This window comes from Impatiens glandulifera, chromosome 1 (genome assembly GCF_907164915.1).
Source record: "Impatiens glandulifera chromosome 1, dImpGla2.1, whole genome shotgun sequence".
Taxonomy (NCBI): domain Eukaryota; kingdom Viridiplantae; phylum Streptophyta; class Magnoliopsida; order Ericales; family Balsaminaceae; genus Impatiens; species Impatiens glandulifera.
Window position 1 is genome coordinate 82442401 of NC_061862.1, and position 25658 is coordinate 82468058.

General features: G+C 29.5%; 2 protein-coding genes and 1 non-coding gene across 3 annotated transcripts; 2 read left to right on the forward strand and 1 right to left on the reverse strand.

The window, feature by feature from the left end:
* Positions 1-1894: 1894 nt before the first annotated feature.
* On the forward strand, positions 1895-5021 carry LOC124934352 (wall-associated receptor kinase-like 1). Its single transcript, XM_047474878.1, is given in 4 exon segments — positions 1895-2561; positions 3555-3622; positions 3696-3869; positions 3871-5021. Coding segments are annotated over 4 exon segments (1923 nt in total). The 5' UTR covers positions 1895-1963; the 3' UTR covers positions 4954-5021.
* Positions 5022-21270: 16249 nt separating this feature from the next.
* Positions 21271-22891, reverse strand: LOC124921894 (beta-D-glucosyl crocetin beta-1,6-glucosyltransferase-like). Its single transcript, XM_047462593.1, has 2 exons — positions 22200-22891; positions 21271-22134 (listed from the first exon to the last, which is right to left on the reverse strand). The coding sequence occupies exons 1-2, from the start codon at positions 22795-22797 to the stop codon at positions 21344-21346; spliced, it is 1389 nt and encodes a 462-aa protein (XP_047318549.1). The 5' UTR covers positions 22798-22891; the 3' UTR covers positions 21271-21343.
* A 1749-nt stretch (positions 22892-24640) lies between these two features.
* Positions 24641-24714, forward strand: TRNAT-AGU. The gene has a single exon. It is a non-coding gene; the product is annotated as a tRNA-Thr (tRNA).
* Positions 24715-25658: the final 944 nt, after the last annotated feature.

Genomic DNA, 25658 nt, shown 5'->3' on the forward strand with positions numbered 1-25658 from the left:
ATTATATAAAATATATCAAAGTTTATTTCAAAAGTATCTAATGAAATAATGGAAAAAAATATAAAAAAAAATAATAATTACAATGGACAATTAACAAATTTTAGAGAAATGTTTAAAGTTTTTATTTGAAATTATATATATATATATATATATATATATATATATATAATACTAATATTTTTTCCTTTTTTTAAAAAAAAAAATAATCCATTTAATAAAAAATCCTTTTAAACATAAATATAAAAACATAATATGTAAAAGAGTTAGTTATAAATTAAATACAATAAACTCTTTTTTATGTTATACTTTTATAATTTTGTTTAAACAATATTATATTAAATAAATCATTTAAAAAATTATAAGTAATTCTCTTCCTCATCCTTCTTCATGTATTAATTAGCTTTAAATATATATTATTTCAAATAAAAACTTTAAACCTTCTCCACATTTGTTAACAGATTGTAATTATTTTTAATTTTTGTCCTTTATTTCTTTAGCGTGACTCTTCTTTCTTTTCTTTTATTATTATTACTTTTCTCCTCTAATACAAATAACTCATCGTAAATATGTATTGGGAAAATATTTGATCTCCTACCCAAATTAGATTTTAATTTCTCCTCTAAATTTTAATAATCCATTTTTTTTATTTTAATTATATTTTGAAGTTTAAATTATTTAATTTTAGTTCTTCTACCTCATCTTACTAGTCTTCATTTCATTTACATAAACATCTCTCACCATCAACGCATTTATGTCACCATCTCCGTCACCATTATTATTATTATTATTATTATTATTATTTTTATTTTTTTTCTGTTTTTTTTTAATTTGAGTATTTCGAATTGAAAATTGAATTGATATTATGAATAATATAAAAAATAAATTCTTTAAATTAATATTAAATTTGATCCAATTTTTGAATTGGCCAACAAAATCGAAGAAATCAAACAGAAAACTTTGAAGAACCTGAAAACTAATCTCATTTCAACTTAATACATTTAAAACAAAAACGATTTCCAAAACATGTTAACATGTAGGGTTGAATGGTTTCCAAAACAACCCATTTTATTGGCAGTTGACCCCAAGTCTTTTGCAGATTAGTCTTAAATAATAAATAGTAGCCAAATTAGAAATTGTCTACACTTTCAGGGTTTGTTTGATGTGGTTTTATTTACACGATTATATTTTCATTTAAACTAATAAAAATAAAGTATATTTGTAATAACGTTTTAAAATATTAATATCGATTAAGAATATTAAACAATAATTTTTACCAAAAAATAAATAAAATAAAACTAGTTAGATAGTTTATTTTCTTCTTATCAAACATGTTGCGTCGGATATGATTTTTTTTAGTCACTTCCACTCCCACTCGTGATTGAATCAAATTAATAACCATTATTAGAGTTGGTTGGTTGTTATTTTATTTTTAGTTTATATAATAAAATTTATAAATTATTTTTTGTTTTGAATAAAAATGTATAAGTGTGAATATATAATTATAATTTTTTTTTTTAAATAATAGATATTTTGATTAATAAATTGAGTCATGTAACTTATAAGATAGTTTATTTAACTCTGATTAAGATTTTTTTTTTTAAAAAAACTTAACCAAGTAATTAAGAGTTCTTTAAAACAACTATTTAATTGTTATTCCAATAAGCTTAATAAAACAAGGTTTGAAATTATTTGAGGACAATATCACTCGTATTTCATGTTTGACAAGTCTTAATATATGACTTTTTCATCCTATTCCATGTCAAAATTGAGAAATTTAAAGAGGTGGGCACTATGATTCTAAGAACCCCCTTTGATCATATATAAATAAATTCATAATTGGTGGAGGAGTAGAATCCATTCATGTCCTACCAATCTTTTCTATTCACTTTCCCAATCTACCCATATAATTTGATTTCACTCCCTGTAATTCATTCATCCCTTGTAGTAGGAAAATATAGAAGTGATGATTATGAAGTTTCAAATTAGGAACTACCAGGTTGTCCTGTCGTTTCTGTCATGGATGCTGCTGGTGGCAACGGCTGCTGCATCCTATGACAATCTCGGTCAGATAGCAAAGCCAGGATGCCCAGATAAATGTGGAGACATCGATGTCCCGTTTCCGTTCGGCATTGGGGTTGGGTCTAACGGAACCAACTGCTGTCTGGACGATCGATATAACCTAACTTGCAGTGGCAACACCACCGATTACAATTCGACATTGACCTGGCCAAAGTACTCCCTCGATGTTGTCAGTATAAATCTCCCAGGAAACTACTTGGTGGCAAGAAATCCGGCTCTTGACCTTCAGAAATGTAATTCGGATACCTCGTACAGTGAAGACTTGAGTCAGAGCCCCATTTATCTCGATTCAAATGCAACCTTCCTTTGGTATGTGTTGAACCGTACCGAAGAATCACTTGGCCTTAGCACGTCTCATTATGGCTCAGGTTCCCAGTCTACATACTATTGTGAAAGATTTATTTCTTCCGGCATTTTCTATATGCGTTGTTCCTGTCGATCCGGTTATACTGGAAATCCATACATTCCATTCGGTTGCAGAGGTAACATCCTCCTGTCCTGTACTATCTCTCACGTCCTGAATTCTATAGTTTTAAAGCGGATTCATGAGTAATGCCAAATTTTAAGAACCTAACAAACAAATCCAAATTGAGAGTCCCACTATAATATATATAGTTGATGATCGATCTAAAAACAACAAACTAGTGGATTATTGTAAAAAAACAACACTCAATTATCCACTAAAAACAAATCCAAATTGAGAGTCCCGAAAGGTATCTCACAACCTTAAGAACTCCATCCCAGTAAATAAGGGTTGATTATGGATTGGTGGTCAAAAACTAGCTAGAACAAAAAAGGTCGAACCAAATATACATAAATCTAATTATGCTCGGGTTCATTACTTTATGTAGGTAAAATCTAGGTCACTATTAAGTATTAGATCAATTAAACCCTTGGAAGATATCTAAACCAATTAGCTAAAGTCAATCATGTTTTTAAGGTTATACCACAAATCTCGTAATTGATATAAAAGTGTCGAACCATTATTGTCATTTTTGGTTGTCTATAACGTTATACACAGATACACCCAAGGTCATAACATTAGTTTTCTCTAAACATCCTCAATTTATTAAAAAAAAAAAAGGCAAGTTTATCTATTAGTTATTTTTTTTTTATTAAAACAAACAAATAATTGAAATAATTTAAAAAAAATTATTTTAGAAATTAAAGCAGAATTAGCATAACACCCCGTATGCATACCTCGTTTAAACTCAAACCGTTTTCAAAAGAAATCGAACTCGTAACATTTTGGTCAAAATAATTAAGAGTGGACAGAAATACAAGAAAACTTTTAATTAATTATTTATTAATATTAATAAGGTAGTTAATTAAAATGGTAGAAATAATTTTTAAGAGATCAAATTAATGTCACCGTCATTAATTTGAGATCATGATAACGCCATATTGAAAAGTTATTATTATTATTATTATTATTATTATAATTTTTCAATAATAATTTTGACATTCAATTACAGTTGTATGTGAGTTGAATCCCCAACATTCCAGTTGCAATATTAAACCGAAGGAGAAGATGAAGATGATTGTATTTGGTAAAATATTATTATTATTATTATTATTATTATTATTCTGCTTTCACTATGTAATAACTCTTTCCTTTCCTAAAGATGTTTAATCTATACTATGGTCGTGTTTTGTCAATTTTTTTAGGTGTTTGCACAGGAATTGTGGGCTTACTTCTTCTTTTGGTTGTCACATTTTGGCTATATAAAGTGATCAAGAAAAGATATGAGACCAAACAAAAGGAAAAATTCTTTCAAAATAATGGCGGTGTACCGTGTACTCTTGCAACAACATTTAATGTCTTCTAACAATGAAGTCCACAAAGCAAAATTATTTGAGTCGAGAGAATTAGAGAAGGCGACAGATCATTTCCACGAGGATCGCATCCTTGGAAAAGGCGGGCAAGGCACGGTTTACAAAGGAATGCTTTCCGATGGTAGAATTGTGGCTGTTAAGAAATCAAAGGATTTTGATAAATCCAACGTTGAACAATTTATCAACGAGGTCATTATTCTGTCGCAAATTAATCATAGGAACGTGGTGAAGCTCATCGGATGTTGTTTAGAGACTGAATTTCCTTTACTAGTTTACGAGTTCATCTCAAACGGAACTCTCTTCCATCACATTCATAGCCCAACCGATGATTTCCGTCTTTCGTGGGGAGTACGTCTACGCATTGCTTGTGAGATTGCCGGGGCTCTTTCTTACTTGCATTCCTCCGCAGCCATGCCCATATACCATCGAGATGTCAAGTCTACTAATATACTCTTGGATGACAAATACAAAGCCAAATTGGCAGATTTTGGGACATCGAAATCCATCACTATCGATCAAACTCATTTAACCACGGTTGTACAAGGTACTTTTGGTTATCTCGATCCGGAATACTTTCAATCAAGTCAATTCACAGATAAGAGCGACGTCTATAGCTTTGGGGTAGTAATTGTCGAGCTTTTAACTAGTCAAAAACCAATCTCTTCTACAAGATCGGACATGAAAAGTTTGACTACATATTTCATCCAATCAATAGACAATAACCAATTAGTTGAGATTCTTGATCCTCAAATATTAGAGGAAGGTTGCATAGACAAGATGGTAGCAGTGGCTCAACTAGCAAGAAGATGCTTAAACTTGAATGGACGAAAGCGACCCACCATGAAAGAAGTGTCATTGGAATTAGAAGGAATCGAAATGTCTCAAAGAACCGATAAAACTCAACAAAATCAGCAGCAGGAGATTCAGTTTATAACTCTTGACCTTCAAGATTCTTATGATGAAACTTCAACCTTTACAGGAACTTATGTTGGTAGCACATCCACTTATTCATCCACCTTTGAAAGGTTGAAAAACTAGACTCCTTTCTTTGTTTTAAGTTTTTATTGTTTAATCTAAATTCATTAATTAGTACCAGCTCTTTAAAACATACTTTATTTTTATTTTACCAATAAATTTTGTAAAACATCTCTATGTCATTTATCTTTTTCTACTGTAAATGGTACTAGCATGTATTTTTTTAATTTTTGATTTCATATTATTGTTTTTGTCTATTTGGTTATATTGAAAATCCTTATTTACTTCTTTTTTTGTCTATAGATAATATATTTTACCACTGAATTGATTCTCCATTAAAAATAGGAATTAATTATGTTTTACTTGTTGACATTTTCATTTTTTAGTTAGAAAAAATAAACCTTAGTTTTCTGTATTTGCATCTTTGATATTAGTCACTCTGAATATTTAAAAATAGAAAAGTCAGATAGTTAAAATACATACAAATACTTGAAATAGTTTAAAATAACTTCTACACTTTTAAAATTATAAAACTATTCAAACTTTAAAATATTCTACATTTTTAAGATTGACAAAAACAAATCGGATTTCAAAATATCATACTTTCATGATTGTTCAACAAACATTTAACATTTGTCACAATATGTTATAGGCCCATTAATCAAAACCAAATTAAAATTAAAAATAAACAAAAATACATGCATTTTAGTAAAATAAAAATAAAAAATATAAATAAAACTAAAATAGCAATATGATAACCCTCACCTAAATTCGCATTAGTTTACTATCGTCAACTTGATCCCAAAATTAGGGTACGTAATCAACCTTATTAGTGGAAGACAAAAAGATTAAATAGAAAATAAAATAAAAAATAACTATTTTCATATTATAATTTTTTTTTCTTTCTCTCATCCCATCAACAATTAATAAACGAACTAATACTCAATTAAATCCATCAACCATAAGTCTGTGTAAGGCCAAGTAAATTTCACTGATAAAGCCAATTTTCAAAAATCCAACCAATTTTGAACATCCAACAGTGTGCAAAGAATAAATTTAGCGTTAAACAGTTCAAAGATCCTTAAGAAGATAAAAAAATTCATCATCCATCTTTACCGATTTTTCAATAGAGATCTCTCTTATTTTCATAATAATAACATTATAGAGTCAACGCATCGATCGACCGTGATTACTAAAAATCATACGATTTTATTCCGAGTCAAATAGTCTATCAGAAAATAATTTGAAATAGAGGTCGTCGATTTAATCCAACTGAGCTTGCGATTTCTATCCAAACATCTCAATAACCGACGATTAACTTGGACATCACACACTCAATACACTCAATGATAAAGTGGGCTTCAAATCGCAATCACTTTTTTTAATATAAAAATAATTGAAGGAGCATATCCTAAATCGAATTATTTATAGAATATACCAGTTGAATATTTTTCACTTATAATTGAGTTAAAGAAGGTATATAAAGAAGGTAGATAGGTAATGACTTTTATAAAAATCAAATAATGTTATCTAATTTGAAATCAAGTTTATAGTTTATGAATGTATTTGTTATTAATATAAAATAAATATATTAAATTAGAAATAACCAAACTAAAATAATTGACATAATATAAGTTATTTATAATGGCAATGGTTCCCAAGTTGAGATAAAAAGCTAATTTAGCTACTTATCAATTTGAAGATCCATTCTAAGGAAATAAAAGATTAAAAATTATTTTTATTATAAGGAAAAAAAAATGAATTAGATAATGAATTAAGATATGCTTCACATTTAATTGTTTGAGAATGATGTTGATAATTTCAAACAATTTGATAAAGAATATATATTTTAGATTTAAAAATTTTAAATTAAGAATATATATATATATATATATATATTATTAAAATTAATATATTTTTTTAAATTGTATGATATTATCTATCACGAAGATTAACTTCTTTCATTCAGCAATTAAGTAATGATATATATATTGTTGGCCTTATGGGTCCAGCCCAATTAGGCAATATAAAAACTAAATAAACCCTAATTTTGTTTTCTCTCTACCACAATTTTTAGTGAGAGTTCTGTAAAGAGATCAAGAGAAACAGAGTGAAGAAAATACAGAGGAAGAAGAAGAAGAGAGGAAGAATAAGAGAAGGAGAACAGAGTATCACATTCTTTGTCTTGATTACCCTCAGATCTTTTCTCTCTTACTTGTAAAGGGAATTTCATGTTTTCTCAAACCTAAATTTGTTTGGATTTGAATGAAATTAGTTTCTCTGTATGTATATCTCAACTTTAGGTTTAAAGTTGAGAAGAACAATTGTATCGGTTTCTTACTGATTAGTGAAATCTGTTGGTTTTGCCCTGTGGTTTTTATCCTCCGTGTTGAGAGGATTTTCCACGTAAATCTGGTGTTCTTTATAACTTTGTTGATCTGCTAGTATGATTTGGTTGACTTGTGAAATTAATCAGATCAATTGATTTCAATAGGAAAGTATTATTCAACTTGAAATTCCTAACAAGTGGTATCAGAGCTGTTAGGTTTACTTTCTATTGAAGAGTGCTTTTCCCTTAGGTTCAGATGGAAGGCAGTAGAACTATGATCAGGCTGACAAACAATAACTGGCAGATTTAGAAATCCAAAATGGAGGACATCCTCTATTGTAAGGATCTGTATGAGCCAGTTGAAGGAGATAGTGCAAAGCCAAAAGAGATGGCTGAAGCTGATTGGATAAAACTGAACCGGAAAGCAGTCGGCACAATAAGACAATGTCTTGATGATAGTGTTTATCACCATGTAGCAAGTGAGAAAAAGTGCTCATGAGCTATGGAAGAAGCTAGAGTCATTGTATGAGCAGAAAACGGCAGGTAACATAGCGTTTCTGATCCGAAAGTTGGTAAATCTGAAATTCAAAGAAGGCACAGGTGTTGCTGAGCATTTAAACAAGTTCCAGAGCTTGATTAATCAATTATCAGTGATGGAGATGACCTTAGAAGATGAGCTACAAGCCTTATTGCTATTGGGATCATTGCATGACAGTTGGGAGACATTAGTTGTGACAGTTAGTAATGCAGCTCCGAATGATGTGCTTACTATGAGTATAGTTACTACCAGCTTGTTCAATGAGGAGACAAGAAAGAAGTCAACTAATACAAATAGTGCACAGGCCCTAGTCACAGAGAATAGGGGAAGAGCTGAACACCGACAACAATCAAGAGGCAGATCAAAATCTAAGGGAAGAGAATATTATCACTGTGGTAAAGAATGTCACATGAAGAAAAATTGTAGAGCCTAGAAAAGACTACAGAATGAAGGCAAAAATCAAAAGAAAGATGATGAAAACAGAAATACCACAGCCACAATAACTGCAGAGGATGTAGTTATTCTTTTTTGTGAAAAAAAACAATATCTACATGTAGAAGATCACCACGGAGTTGAGTGGATAGTTGATACAGATGCTTGCTATCATGCTACACCGAATAAAGAGTTCTTCACCACGTACAAGGCTGAAGATCTTGGTACAGTGAAGATGGGTAATACTAGTCACTCAAGCATTGTGGGTATTGGTGACATTTATTTGCAGACAGAACAGGGGCATCGGTTAACACTAAAAGATGTGCGGCATATTCCTGATTTGCGTCTAAATTTGATAGCAGGTGATGCATTGGACAAAGATGGATTCAAGCATTATCTTGGTGGTGGTGAATGAAAACTCAGCAAAGGATCAATGATTGTAGCAAAAGGGAAGTCGTGGCACTCATTGTACAGAACATATGTGAAGGTACTCAAAGATGATCTGAATGCAGTACAAGCTGAAAGCTCTCTAAATCTTTGGCATCAACGCCTTGGCTACATGAGTGAGAAAGGGCTGCGAATTCTGGTGAGGAAGCTGCACATCCCCTCAACCAAAGATGAGGTTCTGGATCTATGCAACTACTTCCCATTTGGTAAGCAACATCGAATCTCTTTTAGTCAGACATCAGAAAGAAAATATAATGTGTTAGACTTGATTTATTCTGATGTGTGTGGTCCTTTTGAAGTGGGGTCATTGGGTGGCAATCGATATTTTTTAACATTTATTGATGATGCGTCTAGAAAGGTGTGGGTTTATTTTATGAGAACAAAAGACCAGGTATTCAATTACTTTCAAGAGTTCCATGTCATGGTAGAAAGAAAGACAGACAGTAAGCTGAAATGTCTTCGCTCTGATAACGGGGGAGAGTATACCTCCAAGGAATTTAAAGCATACTGTACCAAATATGGTATTCGACATGAGAAGACAGTGCCTGGAACTCCGCAGCACAATGGTGTGGCTGAGAGAATGAATCGCACCATTGTAGAAAATGTGAGATGCATGCTGAAGATGGCAAAGTTGCCAAAACAGTTTTGGGGAGAAGCAGTTCGCACAGCCTGCTATCTCATAAACAGGTCGCCATCTGTTCCTTTGAAATTCGAGATACCAGAAATAGTATGGTCTAAGAAGAATGTTTCATACTCACATCTAAGGGTGTTTGGATGCAAAGCATATGTGCATATTCCAAAGGAACAAAGATCCAAGTTGGATGATAAAGCAACTCCATGTATTTTCCTTGGATATGGAAATGAAGAATTTGGGTACAGGTTATGGGACTCAGAAAAGAAGAGAATTGTCAGGTGCAGAGATGTTGTGTTCTTTGAAGGTCAGACAGGGATAAGTCCAGAAATCAACGAGAATTCAGAGAGGGTTGATGAGTTCATAGAACTCATACCAGTTCCTTCATATGTACAGTCAGCAGTAACAAATGAAGATGAACATGATGAAGAAGTTGCTGAAGAAACCTCTGACATGAATGGTAGTAATGATGATGATATTGTTAATGATGCTTCTATGCAGGGGGAGCAACGTCATCAAGTGGAGCCAGAAGAGCCCCAAGTAAGAAGATCAGAAAGAGAGCACAAACCTTCTAAAAGATACCCTTCTTCAGAGTATATCCTGTTGACAGGAGAAGGAGATCCAGAAAGTTTTCAGGAGGCACAAGCTCATAAAGACAAAGTTAAGTGGCAGGATGCAATGAAAAACGAGATGAAGTCATTGCAAGAAAAATGACACATATGAGCTTGTGAAGCTTCCTAAGGGAAGAAAGGCCTTGAGAAATAAATGGGTGTTCAAGCTAAAGAGAGATGAAAATGGAGAACTTATGAAGTACAAAGCCCGACTGGTTGTAAAGGATTTTGGACAAAAACAGGGCATCGAATTTGAGGAAATTTTCTCACCAGTGGTAAAGATGACTTCCATTCGTGCAGTGTTAGGTCTAGTATCTGGCCTAGATCTTGAACTTGAACAACTTGATGTAAAAACTTCATTCCTTCACGGTAACCTTGAAGAAGAGATTTATATGGTGCAACCAGAGGGATTTAAAGTGAAAGAAAAAGAGAACATGGTTTACAAATTGAAGAAGAGTCTATATGGTTTGAAACAAGCCCCGAGATAGTGGTATAATAAATTTGACTCCTTTATGATGAGTCATGGGTACCAGAAAACCAAGGCAGATCCATGTGTTTTCTTTAAAAGATTTTCTAATGGAAAATTTATAATCCTTTTACTTTATGTTGATGATATGTTGATTGCAGTACATGATGCTCTGTTTATAGCTATGTTGAAGAAAGAGATGTCCAAGATATTTGAAATGAAAGGCATGGGTCAAGCACGCCAGATATTGGGCATGAAGATTACTCGTGAAAGAAAGGCTAAGAGACTTTGGTTGTCACAAGAGAAGTATATTGAAAGGGTGCTTGAAAGATTCAACATACAAGGAGCAAAGAAAGTAAGTTGTTCACTTCCTAGCCATTTGAAATTGAGCAAGAAGTTGTGTCCATCAATAGAAAAAGAAAATGATGAAATGTCAAGTGTGCCATACTCCTCAGCTATAGGGAGTTTGATGTATGCAATGGTTTGCACTAGGCCAGATAAAGCTTATGAAGTCGGTGTGGTAAGAAAATTCCTTTCTAATCCAGGAAAACAACATTGGGAAGTAGTGAAATGGATTCTTAGATATCTAAGAGGCACTTCCAATTTGTGTTTGAGTTTTGGAAATGGTGAACATGTGCTAAAAGGTTACATTGATTTTGATATGGCTGGAAATCTGGATCACAGAAAATCCACTTCAGGTTATGTGTTTACTTTTGCAGGGGGAGCCGTGTCATGGCAATCCAAATTGCAGAAATGTGTGGCTTTGTCAACCACAAAAGTAGAATACATTGCAGCCACTAAAGCTGGTAAAGAGCTATTGTGGTTGATTAGATTTCTCTTGGAGCTTGGTATGCAACAAGAAGATGCAGTTGTTTTCTGTGATAGTCAGAGTGTTATAGATTTGAGCAAGAATGCTACATATCATTCCAGAACTAAGCATATTGATGTGATATTTCATTGGTTAAGAGATGCAATAGAAAGCCAGCAGATGAAGCTAAAGAAAATTCACACTGATAAGAATCCATCAGACATGTTTACGAAGATAGTTCCAAAAGACAAGTTTGAGCTTTGTTGTCGGCTTGTCGACGTGAATACCAAGTGACGACTTGAAGATCGGTGTGCCTCTCTCCGTGGGCTGGAGGGGGAGATTGTTGGGCCTTATGGGTCCAACCCAATTAGGCAATATAAAAACCAAATAAACCCTAATTTTGTTTTCTCTCTACCACAATTTTCAGTGAGAGTTTTGTGAAGAGATCAAGAGAAACAGAGTGAAGAAAATACAGAGGAAGAAGAAGAAGAGAAGGAGAACAAAGTATCACCTTCTTTGTCTTGATTACCCTCAGATCTTTTCTCTCTTACTTGTAAATGGAATTTCATGTTTTCTCAAACCTAAATTTGTTTGGGTTTGAATGAAATTAGTTTCTCTGTATGTATACCTGAACTTTAGGTTTAAAGTTGAGAAAAACAATTGTATCGGTTTCTTACTAATTAGTGAAATCTGTTGGTTTTGCCCCGTGATTTTTACCCTCCGTGTTGAGAGGGTTTTCCACGTAAATCTGGTGTTCTTTATTACTTTGTTGATCTGCTAGTATGATTTGGTTGACTTGTAAAATTAATTAGATCAATTGATTTCAATAGGAAAGTATTATTCAACTTGAAATTTCTAACATATATATTATATTATATTATATTATATTATAGATTAAAGAAATAATTAATGTTTCAATTAAGAAAATATTGTATTGTATTCTTTATTTGACTTTTATATAAATTGTAAGTATAATTATGGAGTGCTTTATTTTGTTTAACTAAAGTGAGACATTGAAAATTTTAAATTTTAAATTTAAGAATTAAGATTTGACTTATAGTATAATTTTATTTTTATAATAAAATATATTATATGTTTCTTCCATAAATTATATATTATTGATTTATATTATATATGATATTTAAATTCAATTTAGTGATATTATTGTTCATTATTTGAATTGTATTGATTGATAGAAATAATTATCAAACTAAAAATAACTAAAAATGTTGGTTGAAATTGATTCAATTTTTTTTATTGTTAACACTGTGTAATTCATATGATTATATTATTTATCCAAAAAGTGGATAATTAATTGACAGAATCATATATATATATATATACTTGTGATGGTAAATATTAATAATTATAAAGTTTTATTTGTGTGAATAATTAATCTATCTTTGATTTTTTGACGTGTCATATTATTAATGTTGGATCATTACAACAAAATATTATTAACAATTAATATTATTGTCCTGACTTAATATTAATGTCGCATTAGGTATTTTGATATGTGATAAATCATTATTTCGAGATGTAGTTGTTACTTATGTTTATAAATGTGAGCCAATACTTTATTAAATATTTTAAATATTAATATTTTTTTCTATATAAAATTTTTGACATGCTTTAAATAATTTTTAATGTACTTATTTATATATATATATATATATATAAAATTATTTATACTATAAAAATATATTTAAATAATATGTTAAGTTTTAAAATAATTGAGAAATTGTTTTAGATTTATTTATTATAAAAAAAATTAAACCTTATATATTTGAAATAATATTTAGAATATACTGAAATATAAAAATATAAATTTTCACATATTTTTTATATTTATATATATATATATATATATATATATTATATTTTAAACTTAATAATATTGAGACGTTAAAAAAATGCTAGAATTGAAGTACAAAATGAAATATGAGAGGTAATTTAGAAAAATAATATTGATAATTAAAATATGTAAATGTAATAAGTTTGATTTATCAATTGTAAAAATATTGCTCAATGCATACATTATATTAGATAACTAATATTAATATTTTTTTTAAATAAAATTTAAACAATTTATTTTTAATCAGCGTTATCAAGACTAGTTTATTATATTCAAATTCGATTCAAAATGAACACTTTGTAAACACTAAAAATCTAGTCATCTAATTTATAATATTAAATATTTATTTTGATTTATTTTTGAATAAATAAAATCGTAATAATTAATTTCGTGGTCAAAAATCCAATTAAAACAATTGATTAAGATTAATTATTGTAATAATTAATCTATTTAATCAAGGGTAAAGACCAAAACAAAAAATAAAATTAAGGGATCAAAAATATATAATTTAGAATGTAATGTGGTACACATTTCATCCTAAAAAATTATTTATTGAATCCTAAAATATAAAATATATATATATATATATAAATTGGAAAAATATTTGTTATATTTATTTTAATATTTTTTATTTAAAAATATCAAAATTAAAGCAAGAACGGTGAAAGAAACATCAATTTCAAACAATCTCTTAAAGTTTTAAATAAAAATTAAATTTGTAATCGGGTGTAACCGAATTACAAAATTTCATTACAGTCGAAACCGAGGCCTTTGGATAAATGTTTGATTTTCATTCAACGCCTAAGAAGCGCTCGTGTAGCCCATTGTAGCCAAAGACGCGTGCGCCCGAGCTGTACATGATCGGCTAATGCAAACGTTAGATTTGTCATCCAAAACGCGATAGAACGACTAAAACGCGAACGGATCGCAACGACACTTGGTGGAATGCCCCGAAATCGCCAAATGCTCACAAAACGGTGTCGTTTTGGCTGTCACCATCTTCTTCGTCGTGATGTTGGAGAAGATAAGGACAAAGTCCCATCTTTGATTTTTCAAAGATGGAACTTTCTCCAAAGTTCATCTTTGCGACTGATTCGAAAGGTGAAATGATCACCCTACCACGGTAATCATTTCCCCCTATAACAATAGGGATAATTCATCCTTATTCCATCTAGTTGGTTCAAGAATAGTCAAAACACCATTAATGGGTTTGACTGATTCGATCCACTTGGATGGATCAACCGATTTCAGGAGGCTAAAAGTAGCCTCCCTAAACAAATCTGAAGGTAAGAGATCAAGTCTCTAGCTCAAAATCATGATTTACAAAAAAAATCTGCCGATAAAGCTTGAAGCTTCTAGATTTTTGAATTTTGGTGTAAGGTCTTAAAGCTTGGATCTTAGCATCCCAAAAGTTTCCCTAAGGTCCTAGAAGTGTTCTCCAATCTTTGGTAAAATTTCAATCACCCTCTAATTCATATTTTCAATTTCAAATTTTTATATTACAAATTGCATAAGCTTGAATGTTGTCGATTATTGTGTTTTATGGTTGGAAATCGATGCTAGGATCATTTATAAAAATTATGTATATGTTAGAGACAATAAATCAACCTTAAACATAAATACCCAAATTTGAATTTTGTAAAATTCAAAATTTGGGTTTGTTGTTCTTGGGCTAATTCTCTTGGATCACAGCTCAGAAAGAATCCCAACATGATTGTTATGATGTTGGGAAACTATTTGGATCATGTTTGATCCATCCCGATCATGTTTGATCAAAATCAAAAATTTTAAATAAATAAAAATTTTAAGTTCTTGATTTGGTCCAAACAAACAGTCATTATTCTTGTTTTAGTACCAATCAAGTATATATGAGAGATAAGGAATCCATTGGATAACTCTTTTCTCATCAAAACAGCCTTAAAAACCAAAACTTCGATATTTGGTCACAAACTGTTTTGAACAAATTGATCATCATCTAGGTCGACTGATACATTTATATGGTGATCAACATGTTCTAGGAGCTTTGTGAAGTTACCCTTGAATCAAAGTTTCCAAACTCTAATCAAAATTGAAAAACTTGCAATTTTTTTTTTCTTAAGTACCGACAGGTCCAATCTAGGACCGAGGATCTTCGGTCCGGATCGATGAGTTTGACCAAAAAATCATAGCCTATGACCGAGAGCTCCGACCAGGAAATTTAATAAGATCGATAGGTCCAACCAATTTTCTTGAGCTAGAACCGAGAGATCCGACCGGTGTTCTTTACCTAGGACCGAGAGATTCGACCGAGAATTTTTACATCTAGGACCAAAAAGTCAAACCTATGGCTGATAGGTCTAAACCTAGGGATGAGGAATCTCGACCCCAACCAAGAATTCCTAAACACTATAACCGATGAAGCTAGCCCAGGGCTATCCTAGGAACGAGGGTTTATACACCACGACCAATAGACTCAGTCAAGGACCGAGAGTCCTTAAAACCTTGACTGAGGCTTCTTAGCCCGGACCGAGAGACTCGACCGAGGGTCTAAGACCCCGAGCAACAAAAAATGACCCAAGGCCTAGGACTCCGATCATAAGGCCTGTTTGGTTACACTTTTCAAAACCCAAAATCATTTTTATAATTTTGGAATCCCAAACCATTTTCTAAAAATCTTGAGTGATTAAAAAATGCTTTCAAAATATTTTGAGATATTTTCACAAAAAAATATTTTGACTAAGGTTTGTTTGAGATTTATGTTTAAACCCTAATGCCTTTAAATGACTAATATTTTTTTTAGATATATTCCTCACTAGTTATCGTCAACAAAATGTATAAGCATTTAAATATTGTTATTACAATATTTTAAATAATGCTAAAACCTAGAAGCATGACTATGATCAGACGAATAATCGGTTAAAACTTTAATGTTATATAACCAATTTTCAAAAGCCAAGTTTATAAGTAGAGACCATTTTTAAAAAGAGTACGAATGATGAAACACGAAAGCCTTTTCCCGAGTATCACTAAACTTTAAACTAAAACGAAACTCTGGTGAAAAATACGTTTGTACATGTACACATTTTTATTAATTTTTCGAAAATCAATTGACGACACTATTTTCAAATAATTGATCTTTCTTAAATTAATTGTGTTTAATTAATTTAATCATGATTTCATAAAAATCAAATTTTTATTTAATTATCGCAAATTCCCAAAATATTAAAATTTGAATAAAATTAATTATTTTTATAATTAATTTCAAAAGCGGCCAAGTACTATAAATTTTTTTTAAAATAATGTTTTATTTTAAAACGATGTCTAACATAAAAAATAATGTTGAAATCATCGAACCTCAAGTTACTCTAAACCTACGCCATGCGCTCCGACTCGCAAGGATTTCCCAGGGTTACACAATTATTAATATTGTTTTTTAATAATAAGATATTTTCTAATAATGAATTACGAAGTAAAATCATATTTTAAATTAATTATTTAAATAAAAAAATAATATATTTATACTTAATATTTTTTTTTAATTATTAATTACTTTTATTTATATATATATATATATATATATATATATATATATATATATATATATATATATATATATATATATATAAAATGTAATAATAGATAATGTATATATATATATATAATAAAAATAAAAAATATTATATTTAATATTATATTTTGACATATTTTAAATAGTTATCAAATATTTTTTATTTTAATTTATAATATCTATATAATTTTTACACAAAATATTTAAATTATTATTAAATAAAAATAACAATTAATTTTATTTTTTTTATAAAAAATAATTATTATATATTTTAGAATATATTATAAAATAAATATAAAATATTTCATAAAAATATAAAATAAACCTTGAAATTATTTAGAAAATTATTTGAAACTTATTTATTATTATAAAAAAAGATTAAGACATTAAAAATAACAATTGATGTTATTGTTTATTAAAAAATAATTATTATATATATATATATATATATATATATATATATATGATATATTATTAATTAAAAAGACTAAATAAAAATAAATAAATAAAAGATTTGTTAAATAAATAAAAAAGTTCAAACAAATTAATAAAAATATATAAATTTAAAAAAATTAAAAATATATTTAATAAATGTATTAAGTGTTTGAGAATATTTCTGAGACTTATTTATTATTATAAAAAAATAAATTAAAACACTTTAGAGTATTTTTTTATTAACACATATTTTAATATAATTATATATATATATATATTAATTTTTAATAATTTTTAATATTTGTCTAATTATTATCATAATAATTTATTATTATAATAAAATAAATTAGGACATTCTATTAACCATTTTTATGAGTACATATTTATTTATTATATTATTATATTAATTTAAATTATTTTTTATATTTGTTCAATTATCTATTAAAATAACTTATTACTATCAAAAATAAATTAAGAAACTGTACTATATATATATATATATATATTTTTAATTATATATATATATATATATATATATATTTATTAATTTTAAATATTTTTTATATTTGTCTAATTATTTATTATATTAATTTATTTATTTTAAAATAATTAATTATATTTATTTTTCTGTTTTTGATAAATATCAATTCTTACTAAATTTGATTATTAAATAATTAAATCAATATAGATATAAAAAATATTAAAACTTAAATTAATTGATTAGATGATTTTTTTTATATATTTAAAAAAATATATAATAATAAATAATATTTGATTCATTTAAATTTTTTATGATTTAATTGGTAATTTAATCCAAAATTTAATATTTGATGATTTGTTTTCTCTAAATTACTTATATTCTCATTTAAATACTTAATAAATGTTTTAAATGATATGATTGATCCGCATATATTAGATTTTTTTAAAAAATACTTAATAAATGTTGTTAAATGATATGATTGATCCGCATATATTAGATTTTTTTTAGATATTTTTTAAATTTTTATATTCGATAAATTTGCAAACATTAAATTTTACTTAAACTTAATTTTTAAAAATTTAAACCAATTCAAATATTTAAAAAATATTATTTTTGTTTTCAATATTTATATATAAATAATATTTTATTTTTCTTTACTCGTGCACATGTAGGATCCATGACTAATATGTTAATAAATTATAATTCATTAAACTTATTTCTGAGTTAAATTGTTTTTTGAAAAGTTATTGTTATTTACATCTTGATTAATAGGTTATCATAGCTCTTCAATAAATAAAAAATGTGCTTAATTCTTGCTTCTTCTTTTTTGTTTGTGTGGTGGTGGATAACAAATAACATGTTAAGCAAAATTAATTTTATAAAACTTTTAGTGCATCTATTAAATTTACAATGTGTTGTTTCCTGGGTGTAATTGAAAGTTTAATTTGACTATGCATTAACAATGTTAATTATTAAGAAGGAACCATACAAATTACCAATTTTTTTGGATGAAATAATTTTTGGATGAAATAATACTAATATAGTAACATTTTAAATAGAAAGAATTGAACTTTTCTAATTTTATTTCTTTCCATTTTTCATAGATATATACTAAACTTAATTTGTTTTGAAAGAACATTAATTTGAATTAAATTTTGAAAGATTACCAGTTATGCTAAAGTAGTCACAAGTAGTGAAAAATTAAGAGGTTGAATTCATTAATGTTTCTCAAATTGATAGTTAATTTTTATCATTGGTTAATGATTTTTTTTGGTTACCAAATATTAAAACATTAAAAAAAATCTTATTCATTGACATATTTAATCTCAAAATAAATAGTATAAAACTTATTTAATTTGTGTCGAGGGCTTGTGCTTGAATGTAATTTGTGTCTTAATTTGTTTATTTATTTATTTTAATATCACTTTTATTTATTAAAGGTTAAAGAATTTTTCTTTTCTAATGAGTTAGTATTGATTTGATAATTTTAATTAAAATGTTATTAATTATTGATTCCATGATTTATTTTTTAATAAACAACATTTTTTTAAACAATTAAAATTTAAAAGAGCATCATCCACACACACACATACACATACACATACACATACACATACACATACACATACACATACACATACACATACACATACACATACACATACACATACACATACACATACACATACACATACACATACACATACACATACACATACACATACAACACAGGGGCGGAGCCACACATGGGCTAGGGTGGGTTCCAGTCCCACCTAAATTAAAATGTTAAAATAAAACATTATATATATATATTTGATAAATGACTCTTAGCCCAGTTGGCTATATTTTTAAACTGTGAAGATGAGGTCAGGTGATCAAACCTGACCTTACCTTTAATTTTAAAATATTATTTTTATCTAAAAATTAATTCATAATTATTTTATTTTATACCAACAATATTTTCTAATATACAAATATTTATAATAATACATCAAATTTAATTAATATATAAATAAGATTTATTTATATAAATAAATTTAATTTATTATATTTTAAAATATAATTTTTATTTATTTTAATATAATTAATAATACAAATTATTTATAAGGGTAAAATATAAAAATTAAAATAATAATAGTGTTTTATATTTTTTAATTTTAAACTATTTCAAATATTTATAAGAAAAATATAAATTAATATTAATAAACAAGTTAAAAATAGTTACATTGGTTTGATTCAGTATTTAAATAAAGAATTTGATATCCCTGCTCAAAAATCTAACAAATCTCCTAGAATTGATGTTGATGTAAGTTCTCTTAAACTTGATTCAGCATTACGTATTTCGATATGGAAATATCCTTTTAATAAAATTGTTGAAATTAGACGAGCTTATATAAGATGGGGTCATATCAACCTATTAAGGATGAGTACCCGCCGATCAAATTTGGAAATCAAAATCGACGGTTCCAATGTCATTGGTTTAAGAAATTTATTTGGTTAGAATACTCTCCTTTAAAAGATGTTGCTTTTTGTTTCCCATGTTTCTTGTTTGAACATAAACAACCCCAAAAACATACATTTATAATAGATGAATTCAAATATTGAAAGCGAGTTAATTATGGGGATAGATGCTCTTTTGTTATGCATATAGGATGTAATATTTCACCACATAATAGGGCAGTTGAATATCTTGATAATCTAATGAATATCCTTGTCATATTGACAAAGTACTGAATGCATAATATTCAGATGAAAAACAAAATAACAGATTACGGTTTACAACAACTATTGAAAGCACTCGGTGGCTCACTTTGCAAGCGTGTGCATTGAGAGGGCATGACGAGTCTCTGTCTTTGAATAATCGTGGAAATTTTATTGAAAAAAAAGCGGAGTATAGAAAGTTAAATCTGAGATGCAAGTTGAAGTCAGCCCCAGGTAATTTTTTATCCTGGCTCACATACACATACACATACACATACACATACACATACACATACACATACACATACACATACACATACACATACACATACACATACACATACACATACACATACACATACACATACACATACACATACACATACACATACACATACACATACACATACACATACACATACACATACACATACACATACACATACACATACACATACACATACACATACACATACACATACACATACACATACACATACACATACACATACACATACACATACACATACACATACACATACACATACACATACACATACACATACACATACACATACACATACACATACACATACACATACACATACACATACACATACACATACACATACACATACACATACACATACACATACACATACACATAAGGCCGGCCCGGCCCGGCCCTGACATTTTGGGGCCCTATGCAAATTTAAATTTTGGGGCCCCTAGTAATTTTTTTTTAATTTTAATTAATAAAATAAAATATAAATAATTAATATATTATAATACGAGACTAAAAAGAGATAAAAAAGTTATTTTTATAATATATATTTAATATTAAAGAAGAAAAAAAAGGAAAAATAATATTAATAATTATTAAATATAAAAAAATGGGGCCAATGCACTTGGTTGCCGACCGGCCTTGCATACGCATACTGTTAGAGATAGAAATTGTGAAATGAGATAATAATACTAATTTCAATCTAAGGTTATTAATGAAAAGAAAATCTTATGTTATATTAGTGTCCTTTATTCTTAAAGTAACAAAACATTTTTATAAAGAAAATGGAATACAAATTTTAAATTACTTTTGAAAAGATAGAGTAATAAAGATTAACTAACTCATTACCAAGGTACAAAAATCAAACAAACATAAAATTGGACAATTAATTAAGCTTTGCTCTCCCCATCAATTTTGTTCTTGTAAAGCTTATACAATTCTTCCATAACATCATCAATATCTTCTTCCCCTCTACTTATAATTTTTTCTCTCATTTCTCTTGCTTTATCCCTTATTTTCTTACCTTTTTCACCTACTATCAATTCACTTATCAAATCTGCAATCTCTTTTCCACTAAACCTTCCATTATCATCTCTATTTACTTCCAAACCCACACCAATCTCCTCCACTAGCCTTGCATTCACTGGTTGCTCGTGGGTCATAGGTATAGCCAGAATTGGCACCCCAAATGACAAAGCCTCTATTGTAGAACCCCACCCACAATGACTTACAAATCCTCCAACATTTGGGTGTCCCAATATTCTAGCTTGTGGAACCCATTTCTCAACAACAAGTCCTCTATCTCCTACTCTCTCAAGAAATCCATTGGGCAGGGCTTCTTCAATTGTAATCTTCTCTTCAAAGGAAAATCTAAGCACCCAAATGAAATTCACCATACTTAGTTCCAACCCTTTTGCTACTTCCTCTGTTTCTTCTCTAGACAAAAAGAACTCTGTTCCAAATGATACGAAAACAGTTGAAGATGTCTCTTTGTTGTTAAGCCACTCCATGATCTCGCTATTATCTTCCGAGACTTCATGCTCTTGAATCAGAGGACCTGTGGGGACTATCTTTTTGCCAAGTAGTTTTGACCCGTAATCGATGTATTTCCCTTCCATTTCTCCAAAAGTCTTCATGAGTGTGATGTCGCATGTTCTACTCGTGGGCATAGTGCCTGTGCCTGTTGAAATATATTTATTATAATTATGAAATCTAAACTAAATAGCATAAAAATATGAATATTACTTCCACTTTGAGCTTGGCTTTGATCATTTGCACTTGAATTCAAAAGTTTTTGAAACTGTTGGTTCCAGTGAGTTCCGAGATTTAAGACGGGATAAGAGAAGTCAACGTCCTGTTTCTTGAATAAAAGGAGGACATAACAGAGGGAGGAAGCGTTACTGGTGAGGAACTGAACTGCTGGTATCCCAATTGATGCTGCGGCGGTTGAGGCCCATTGTTGGTTGAAGTCGTAAATGAGTATGTCCGGTTTGAGGGTTTTAATGATTTCTGTGAAAGATGGACTGGCCATGTCCATGGCTCTTTTGAGAACTGAGTGGAGGTGGAGTGGGAGGCCATTTGTTGTGTGGAAATTGGGATGAGGAAGGTCTGGTTGAGATGGGATATGGAGTTCGATGAGTTTGATTGAATGAGAGTATTCCTGGGTGACCCTTTTCTTGATAGAGCTCAGATTGATCGGAGTTGAGCATAGATAGATTTTGAAGTTCCTGTTGGAAAGTCTTTTGGCAAGCTCTAAGTAAGGAGAGATGTGCCCATGGGCTAGCCATGGGACCATTACAATATTCAAGCGTGGATTCTTCGTCTCCATCTGAATTGAATCCATCCAGAGTAGGTGGGTTTGAGATTTTTTAGGTTAGAAGAAGATGTGAGAAGAAGAAGAAGAAGAATGGCTGAGGAGCATGCACATCGACAGCTAGAATTAATTGGAAGCATATGGCTGCTCCTGCTCACAAACACGTGCAAGGTTGGGACAATGCAATTCGACACCTATATGTTTAGTGACACCTAAATATTTAGGTTATGTAACTATTTAGTTTGGTCATCCAATTCTATTTCAAATCTCAAAATTAAAATTGAACCTTTAAAAAAAATTGATTTTTTTCAAATCGTAATATGATTGAAAATATAAGTAATAATTGGACTTTCAATTCTAACAAAGTATATGATGTTACAAATTCGCAATGGTCTAAATTTACAAATTTAACTACATCAATGTGTTTTTTGAGATTAAAAAAATTGAGTTTTACAAATATATTATTAAACAATAAAATATGCAAATCTACCCAAATCAACCAAATTTGTGAAAGCACAAATGATCAAAATCTTAAAATGATAAAATATAGTTTTGCAGATAGACTTTAAATTGTGGATAAATTGATAGTTACATTGTTAACATGTTCAAATTTGTTTACCCATTTCATACTATACTAAAAACATTAAAACATGTAGTTGGCATTTTAAAAAAAAAAAATATATATATATATATATAAGAGGATCAAACCATTTTTTCTAACTCTTTTTCAAATTCGATAAATGTAGGTTGATTGGATATTTTATTATAGTTCTATGATTCACATTATCCTGATCTCTTTGAATCTTAAAAAAGAAATCGATTCAATACATTTCTTATGTGCTCATAGGTGTTATATTGGATTTAAACCAGATTTCGGATAAATCTATATTGATTGACTGCCTCCATTATGTTGTTCCTAGCAAATACCACTCTTTTTGGTTTTGGATCTTCCAAATCATTCCTGCAGGAGATCTGGATCCATTTTTTTCTGATACTTCGATAAAAAAAAATCATTCTCTTCATAAAAAATAGGAGGTAGAGCCAATAAAGATTTCTTTTTCGATTCATCCTTGGAGTTGAATACCTCATTCAAGAATTATTTTTTATCCAATTCGTAGGAATCAATAGAAAAGGCAAATCCCTTATGATACACCAGATCCGGCTCGGTTATTGATAGAATGAAAAGATTTGCCATTTCTTGAAATCTCTCTTCTGATTCAAAATCGTGGTGTAACGTGTATCCTCCCCTGTTCCAGACATGGAATAGATGAAATAAATCAAAAAATTGACATTTGTTCAAGAATGAAATCTTATTGGAACTGTCCATATCCGGTTCATCCTTCGGAACCATATCACATCCTGGATATGATGAAATACGATGAATTGAGACGGTATTTTATAAATACGTAATTATCTTGAATATATTAACCATTTCTTTCTTTTCCGATCGTCTAGAAGGGACAAAAGAAAGATCTCATATATATATATATATATATATATATATATATATTCATTATTTAGGGACAAATTTGAAGTTCATTATTATCGCTAATTTAAAGTTAAGGTCTCATGTTCTGTTCTATGAATCTACAACTCTCTTTATTGGGCGAGACTCCATCTAATTAAAGAAATGAAAAATACCAAAAAGTTCGTTCTAATTAGGGACATGTGATGGTTAAATATGTGAATAATATTGTTGGTTGGTGTAAAATGTTCGAAATGAGGTCACGAGATTGGTATTGAGAGGTCGATTGGAAAGTATGTGATGGTTACAAATATAAAAATGAGATTATTGGTTGACCGAAGTGAGATAATTGGTTAGAGTCTTGCACTTACAAATTATAAATTATAAGTTCAATACTTTTATATATAAGCTCTTATAGCTCAGTTGGTTAGAGCACCCGTTTAGTAAGCGGGAGGTCTTGAGTTCAACTCTCAATAAGAGCTAACCTCACTTCAGCAAACCAACCACCAATCATATTGGTCTCTAATCTAGTGAACTAACAATTACACTTCGATCAATCAACCATCTCAATCACACATTTAACCAGCATTTTTTTCTTAATGAACAACTCTCATTACTAATATTGTGACCTCACACTTTCACATGTCTATTATCCATCGCCAAACAAACCACTAAAATCTCAATTGACCTCTCCATCTCGTGACCTCACACTTTCAAACTCCTCTTATCCTTCGGTAAATCAATTACCAATCTCAATCGATCTACAATATTGTGACCTCACACTTCGGTCAAATCAACACCTCATTCATAAATATTTTTAACTACCAATCACAATCGACCTTTAATCTCATGATCTTATGATCCTTTGTTACCGGTCTCTTATCCTTCATCAAACCAACCACTAATCTCAATCTTACATGTCTCTTATCCCCTAAGCAAGCCAACCACTAATCCCTTCGAACTCTAATATCAACCATCTCATATTATTACTGTGATCTCTTTAACCTCACTTCAGCAAACCAACCACCAATCATATTGATCTCTAATCTGGTGAACTCACAGTTACACTTCGATCAATCAATCATCTCAATCACACATTTAACCAACATTTTTTTCTTAATGAACAACTCTCATTACTAATATTGTGACCTCACACACTTTCATACGTCTATTATCCATCGCCAAACAAACCACTAAAATCTCAATTGACCTCTCCATCTCGTGACCTCACACTTTCAAACTCCTCTTATCCTTCGGTAAATCAATTACCAATCTCAATCGATCTACAATATTGTGACCTTACACTTCGGTCAAATCAACACCTCATTCACAAATATTTTTAACTACCAATCACAATCGACCTTTAATCTCATGATCTTATGATCCTTTGTTACCGGTCTCTTATCCTTTATCAAACCAACCACCA